Here is an 8328-nt window from a genome sequence, read left to right on the forward strand (position 1 = left end):
CCTCAAACCAAGCATAGAATTCTTTCATCGCATCTGGGATGGAGGCATCACTATCACAGGCAGGTGAAGCTGGCTTGTTCGTGATTGCCTGTATGCCCTGCCACATATGCCGGGTGTCTCTGCTGTTCTGAAAGTGGCTGTGGATTGTCTAGGCATGTGCGCACTTTGCCTCTCTGATGGCTCGGGACAGTTTGGCCCTTGCTGTTCTTAGGGCCACCCTGTCCCCGGTTATAAAGGCTAGGTCTCTAGTCTTCAGCAGCGCATGCACTTTAGCAATCATCCACGGCATCAGACGCAGCAGTTTCTAAACTCTCGCCATGTAGCGCATTTGAGTCAGATGTCATCCAGTTTATTGTCCAGGAAGCAAACATTGGAGAGTAGAATGGACGGGAGAGCCGGCCGGCTAGGGTTTGTTTTTAGCCTATAGCACGGACACCCGCCTGCTTACCGCGCTTCCCCTCCCTCGCGCACCGCTTTCGGCATCCCCTCTCCTGGTCTCCGGTATCAGGTGACGCCGAGGACTGGAGGTCTGGTCTCCTCAGTAAGCCGAGGTCACAAAGACTTTCCAGTACATCATCGTGCAGGTTGGTTGTTGCACGATTTCTGTATTTTATTAGTTCCGCTGTCTCTGCATGTCGCTGCATGCTACTTCCGGCCACCATCTTGGAAATATCATGTTTTAGTGCTGTTTTTCTTCAGCTAGAACAGGGGCTTTTATCAAGACAGAAGTAAGGGTGAATAGTTATCTCTTTACTAATACCCAAAGAAATACTTTGGATATGCTTACATGATTAAAAACACATGTAAGTTTCCTTTAGCTTCCTTAAGGCTTAAATATTATTTTAAAAAACATAACAATATTCATACTTTATTTGACAGTGTTGACCTTTGTCCATGATTGTTCAGTGTTAATGAATGGCAGTATAATATAATCCAGTTCTCTCTGGTTGCCAGCTTCTACTTCTACAGGGTCTCCCAGCATGGGCTGCAGAATCACTCCATGTAAATGCCATTGCCCTTTTTCCAGCCAGAGGGCTATAATTAATTCTATTAATGTCAATGATGCCAAGGACGGAGTAGCAGCAGGTTCACTGACCCATTCCCTCCCTATCACCCTATGCATTTTAGGTTATTCTTCCTTTGCTGCTTCTCAGGCATTCCTCAGGCACTATACTGTAGTAAACAGGGGTTCCTTTTCCAGTTTAAGTGATAAAAGGGGTATTGCACACATTTATGTGTATAGATTACAATTGCACAATGGATTTTCCTATTTCGATTCTGACTGAGAGCAGCTGGTGAGAGATAAGTGATATTTTCATTGGCCGACCTGTGAGCATTTGCCGAATTTGTGTGATCAATGAGGCATAGTAAATGAAGATGGTCCAGCAGAGCCTTACAGGCTACAGTGTTTGCGAGGCAATGAATCAACAATTCTCTCACATAACCAAAAAGCCTTAGTAACACAAATAAAAAAGCACTGATTAGTATGCAACGCTGTCAAGCTTGAAAGCCTCAGGCAAGCGAAATTGTGAATTGCAGATTACAATCAGATAAGAATCACAATGAGTGTGAGGTAATTCATCAGTGACTGTGTTTAAAAGCCTCTAATTTAGCATAAATAAGTGAATTACCAGGTCTTTGGTGTAAGCAGGCTGTGTGTCTGAACACTTCAGTACAGACTCATCTGGGGATGGTGGAGAAGATGAATGCCCTGTTAGAGGTGTCTCAGGCTCAGCCATAGTGAGATAATGCTGCTGTGGCAAAATAAAGAATTGGAATAAGCCAAGGATTGTAAATCATTATATTTATTTTTTCAATTCTATTTAATCATATTTAATCACTCACAGTGTCCTATTGAAAGTCAGTATTCAATAAGTTAGTCCCTATTATAATCAACATAAAAGCTGCAATGGAATCTAAAATCAGAATCAGAATTATTGCCAGGTACTGTAGGGTCTACATGTAAGGAGTTTGTCTTGGTGTGTTTGTGCATATTACTAGTTGAGAAGAAGCATAAATATAAGAAAGAAAGCGTTCCGACAGACAAATTCAGACTGTTGTGATATCATATTTTTGCCATATCACCCACCCTTAGATTTATGGTAAAACATGTCTAATTGAATGACCTGAACATGAGGTCAGTCTCAGCAGGGATTTTTCCGCATTAGGATTGGAATTGATTTTATGGATTGAATTCATCGCTGAGACTTCATTTGGATTACACAGTGCTCGTCTTTGTATAGTCTAACAAAAAATGTAACATTTTCTTGCTATTCCAGTCATGTCTTGTCTGAGCAAATTACAAAATAATTAAGCACAAACAATAATTGCAAGCAATCAACCAGCAAGACAGAAAAAAAATCATATCAAGACAAATGTATTAACCTTCAAAACCAGGAGCAATGTTTAAGAGCAGGGTAGAGGGTTCGCTCTGAGACCACTGTGCTAAATTCATACATTAGTAGCAAAAGTGTAAAAAAACAGCAAAAAGTAAACAGGGAATATATCTGGTTCATATGATGTCACACAGTCACCCCTCCATTTCTACATTCAGTTGTCAACACTAGTAGCATAATTTTGATTACTGAGGCTTTGATTCATTCAGTTTGCCAGTTGTCACATTTTTGAAAACTGTACGTAATAAAGCAGACGAGTTATTGCAGTCAAAGCTCAAGGTAGAGAAAGAGACAGAGACTGTAATGAAAAAAACATTTACTATAAGTCTATAAGCTGCTGAAGGCAGAAAGTCAAACTCCCCTTAGATCAGAATTGAGAGGCGGAGAAGCTGACATTGATCAATAACATTAATATGAGCCTGTGAAGCCCGGAGTCTCGACTGAGATGAAGCAAGTACCCGAGTGACAAAACCAACATTGTTGACAGTGGAGGATTATTGTAGACAAAGTCTTGCCAATATAAGCCACAAAGGCTTTGAAATGCATTGCTTCTGAACGCTCACAGTAACTTTATATTGCTCTCACTACATCATGTTAATTGACTGATCAATGCTCCAGCACCGTCAGAGCTAGACTCAGCAGTGAGGTAATAAAATGCAAGAAAATTCTGTAAATCACTTTGAGTTCTTCTTGCTGACGATATCTGCTTAGCTAGCCAAACACTAATGTTCTTGTCTACAACAATAGTATCTGTCAGGTACTTTAATGTAAAACACTGTTTGCTGGGTAGGAACAAATATTTTATATCTACTGAAATCTAGACCTAGTCGATCAGTTTAGTCTTGTCCAAATGATCACATGCATTTACTTCAGGAATATGAAACAACCTTCATTTAGGGTTGTTATAAACACCCACAATGTCGTTTGAATGGTCTAAATACCACATTCACCAAAGTGATTGCTTTGACCTTTATTACAATTGCGTGTTGTAGGATTGTGTCTAAGTTGGGATTCATTTCATGTGGGCTAAGGGGTAAATTGTACATCTCAGTTTATAAACTGTTTGATTTATTCTTATCATCACTAACATGTCCTGATGCAATGGTAGAACATACAGGTTAGATTTGTGCCTGCATGCTTAAATAGAACTATATCTGTTTTGTTTGTTTTTTTATTCTGACCAATAACTGGAATTGGCTCGATTTGCTTGAGAAAAATTACCAGACCATTTTACAGTATGAAACATACAGCATCTGTAAACTAAAAAAATAATACTGACATTAAGAGATCAAGATAAGCCTAAAAAAAACAGCCAACCTGTTGAAACTTGTGATTAATGTCTGTCTGGTGTTTTCATGTGTATCATGTGTCTTAACTACCACCTCCTAATACATTTTCATCAGCAGAGTTGCCAAATCTGACAAAAGCAACCAGATGTCACTTCAAAACCAATTCCAAAAAAAAAAAAACCTTGCCAATGGCACAAAAACACATGCAGAGTGGTTACATTTAGTTGCTGGATGGCATTTCTTAATTAAATTGTCAGGACCTCAAACTAGTTGACAAAAACTATACTCATCCTGTCAAAATCACATTTTGTGTGTTTGTCAAAAGGAATTATTTATTTGCACGCTTTCTGACCAGTGGTGCTCTTGTTGGATTTAATAAAGCAATTCTGTCTAAAGATATAAGGGGTCTAATGTTTCCTTCAAATCAGCCACTTCCAAACTGTATACACTATTTACACCCCAAAATTAACAGCAAGGCTTGACAGTATAAGAGATATTGCTGGAAACCCCCCAAACCTGGCAACACAGGTGATGTCAGATACATACTGAAACACAACAAGTGGACACAATACAATGTACCCACATAATAAAAAAAAAAAAAGAAAATTTTGACATCAAATGTGTTTTGGAACTTTCACTAGATTTGTAAAACTGATTAATAAATTAAATAATGTATAAATTTAATTTTTGGTCCATGCAAAGGATTTCATATAGATGCATTTACATATCATGTAGTACAGAATAGTTTAGCGATTCCATAATGCAGGGTGAAGCATAGTCAGAGTGTATGAGACCTTTTAGTTTAGTTACGATGACAGAAATCACAAGCCACTATTATCATAAGCTGTGTGTACATGCAGACATTCTCAATATAGCTCCAAGCTCCTATTTAGACAATAAAGATTCTGATTCTGATTCTGATTTTTGTCAATGTGAATGAATTCAATACAACTTATTCCTGATCTGCATCATCTCTTACATTCTGATTATTCAGATTACTCTTTCTATCTGTTATTTCATTCAATCGGATTGACTCAGGTGTATACACAAAGTGTTTTCAATCTGATTCAGCTATCACACTACATGTACTGTTTATCAATTACAGCTATTTTTATTTTTTTTGACTGGTCACATATAACTAATGTTGACCTGGATGTGATGTGATGTGATCATTTTGTGTCATTCAGTTAAAGAAGGCTGCGTGGCTCTAATATATAAAATATTATATATAGCACATATTAAATCTTACAGGGGTGAGTCCTTAGAATTGATTTAGAAATAATATAGTTTTGTTAACACCTGGAATAATTAATTACCCTGAAAAGCTGTTATTATTTTAATATTAATAAATATAAAATAATATTTGAATACTTGAATTTAGATTGGTGTAAATGTTTGTCTTGAAGAACTATAGCTTTGCTCTGTCGTGGTACAGTATGTTATGACAATATAACATGAATTGAAGAATTAGCTAGTTAGCTAACTTATATATTTAGTCATTAATGTTAGCATTTTGCGGCTAGCACGCTTAGCACTACAGTTACAGTGCACTTTGTCTTACCTTTCAAAGTGTAAAGCGTGTCAAACTCCTTCAGAGTTTCTTTCTGTTCTTTCTTGTTCGACTCTACAACTTGTTTGCTTAAGAAATGTTTCAGAAAATATAGAAGTAATCGTTTGAAGAGTTTTGAGTCAGGTAGCACTAACGCCTGGCTCTCTGCTCTAAAGTTGGTGCGCGTGGACACGTTGCTATGGCTACGCCTCATCCGGGAACAGAGGGACTGTTGTCATTAGACACCATTTCTTATAGGCGTGCATAGTATAAGGAATAGAAGAAAAAAACCTAAACAAACAAATGAAAATAATCCACGATTTTTATTCACAGATATTATTTTATTTTGGAACTTTGAATGTCTCGTTAATTTTAGGGTTTAATTAACTACACGTCTGCTTTTAGTCTTTATTTAAAGGGCTGAATAAAACTCAGCCAATTTAGAATAATAGGAATAATTTTTATTATAGTAGTTCAAGAGGATTATTAAATGCTTTTATTTCAGTATCGGTGACGCAGTGCAATGATTTTACTGGATGTATAAATCTTAGGAACACATATGTATTCATCTGTATTCACGTTACATATGTATTTAATTAATATTTAAATGAGAGTGTGTGTGCCCTGTGATGGGTTGGCACCCCGTCCAGGGTGTATCCTGCCTCGATGCCCGATGACGCCTGAGATAGGCACAGGCTCCCCGTGACCCGAGAAGTTCGGACAAGCGGTAGAAAATGAATGAATGAATGTATTTAATTGTCTGTTTGCTGTCACTGGACATTTCAAATTTTTATATCATAAATATTATATATACATTATATATTATGTTTTGGTGGGTGGTGTGGGGCTTGAATGTCCTCTGGGATTAATAAAGAATCTATCTATCTATCTATCTATCTATCTATCTATCTATCTATCTATCTATCTATCTATCTATCTATCTATCTATCTATCTGTCTGTCTGTCTGTCTGTCTGTCTGTCTGTCTGTCTGTCTGTCTGTCTGTCTGTCTATAAAAAAAGGTCCCCAGTTATATAAATGACAAGTATTCTTTAAAGGTGTAATTGCCATATTTACTGGAACAAATAACCCGGGAAATGTAGAACATGATTTTAAAAAATAATGATTTGAACCATGGCTTGAGGACAAGTGTATTACATGGTTGAGAAAAGTCATTTTGAATACCAGAGTCCAGAGTGCTTGTTTGTGTTTACACTGCCCTCTTGTTAGTTATTTTATTGACACTCTTCAACAATCCTTTACTCCACCCACATCTTAGTCTGTAATCATTTAGTGTCCAGCACAGTCACATATATTTTCTATGATTAAAAATTGTATTATATATATATATAAATAATAAGAATAAATATCAGCGACACGTTTTTCTTAAATGGAGCAGTTTATTTCTGGTGAATGGGGGAAAACTGTGCACAAAATTAATAACAATTCTCCTAGGCAGGGGTGTAACACAGTCTATATATGCTGAATCAAGTACAATACATTTTTTAAATACATGTGCATCTGTTGATCTCTCTGATAAATTGGTAATAGCAAATTTTGTGTGTTATAAGTGCACACTCGAGCATGTGGAAGCCGACTTATAACACAATAAGATAGGTCTTGAGGGTCCTTGCTAATGCAAACTCTAGGTTCTAGGGGTCGAGGTTTGTGTACTCGGGACATGTGAGTGCCTAATATATCCATAAATGCTACATTTGAGCAGAGCTCAGAGTCAATAAATACATATCTGTCATTATTAATGGAAGAAGACAGAAATTATGACCTAAATTAAATTATAATTAATCCATAGAGGATACTACTAATCTCCTGCTATATCACTCAGTATATTTGATGAGAAGTTGCAATGCCTGGCAATCGTTTTGCTGTTCATTGACCTCGGTGCAAAATATTACTGCAACAGGAACTTCAGTGAAGAGTGTTATGTTTTATTTCTTAAATATATTGTACATTAAGCTCATTTCTACATTGCCATGAACAGGAGATCATTAGGGAATTTTTAAAGACTTCATATAATTCACAAAGCATATATGCATATGCTAGCTAAGGCATAGATAAGGTGATTTTATTTGGAGTTGGCAGGGAGGAAATAAAGACGGAGAAGAGCCATCATTGTTTTCATTACTGGTTCAATTTGATAGGCAGCAGAAGGCTCTAAAAATGACAAACTGCTTCAAAGACTATGAAATTATTTTTCCATCCTGACTTAATGCATCTCCCTTGGCAAAGCAGGGGATTTTTTGTCATTATAAGGAATACATAAACACAATAAATTATTACTGTATCATATTGTTTTAGTATTTTAAGTAAACTACATATGGAAATGTTTTAAAAATGCCTTTGACCAGGCAAAGAAGATTTCACTTGCAGGTAAAAACCAGGCCCAAAGGTTATTTTAACCCTGTGTGTGAGTGTGTGTCTCTGTAATTAATGGAGATTTCATGCATAAAGGGGTGTTAGCTGAGTGTGTGAGTGACATTATCTGAGACTACTCTACCCACTCCATCTTTAGGGCTTAGAAGATTTAATGTTTAATCTCCCTTTTTTAAATAAAAGATTTTAGAGTACGGTCATGAACTTCTGCTCTCAGAGAGGCTAGCTCTCGGGAGTTCTGCTCGTCACCTTACCGAGGCAAAAAAAAAAAAAAAAAAAAACACACGACAAATTGCATCCAGTGTGTCATTGCAGTGGTACTTACACTAAAAATGTGATGGAGAGCTAGAGAGAATATTCTCAAGGGTCAGCTGTCTGCTACAATTCTAGCATATGCACTCAGGATTTTAAAAGCTGAGGACAAAGTAGTGGTTAAAATGACAGACTGAAATATTAAGATTTTAAAATAGGTATGTAGGATGCATCTGTTCATGGGAGGTATACGATAAATGATTTAATGAAATGATTTATTTTTATTTTTTTTATGTCCTTCCATCCATCTTTTGCAGCATAACCTTTCCCCCCATGAATACTTTTATAAACCCTGCTTACCTTAGTTTGTCTGTCATAGTTTGACTGTTACTGTATTTATGGCAGCGTGTTGATAAATTCTTGCATCTATATGGTCAGAAGGTGGTAACTAG

The 8328-nt window shown here is 36.7% G+C and overlaps 1 protein-coding gene across 2 annotated transcripts in view; it reads right to left on the bottom strand.

The window, feature by feature from the left end:
* dnah2 (dynein, axonemal, heavy chain 2) overlaps positions 1-5436 on the bottom strand; it is a 123524-nt gene extending 118088 nt beyond the window's left edge. Inside the window, exons 1-2 of one of the 2 annotated variants that reach the window (XM_047817847.1) lie at positions 5247-5436; positions 1632-1751 (exon numbers count right to left, since the gene is read on the bottom strand). In XM_047817847.1, coding sequence (XP_047673803.1) covers positions 1632-1739 — 108 coding nt within the window. In that variant the 5' untranslated portion in view covers positions 1740-1751; positions 5247-5436. Of the gene's footprint in view, positions 1-1631; positions 1755-5246 lie in introns of both variants that reach the window. The other variant, XM_027164959.2, reaches the window with a different exon arrangement.
* Positions 5437-8328: the final 2892 nt, after the last annotated feature.

The sequence above is a fragment of the Tachysurus fulvidraco genome, chromosome 1, assembly GCF_022655615.1.
Source record: "Tachysurus fulvidraco isolate hzauxx_2018 chromosome 1, HZAU_PFXX_2.0, whole genome shotgun sequence".
Classification (NCBI taxonomy): domain Eukaryota; kingdom Metazoa; phylum Chordata; class Actinopteri; order Siluriformes; family Bagridae; genus Tachysurus; species Tachysurus fulvidraco.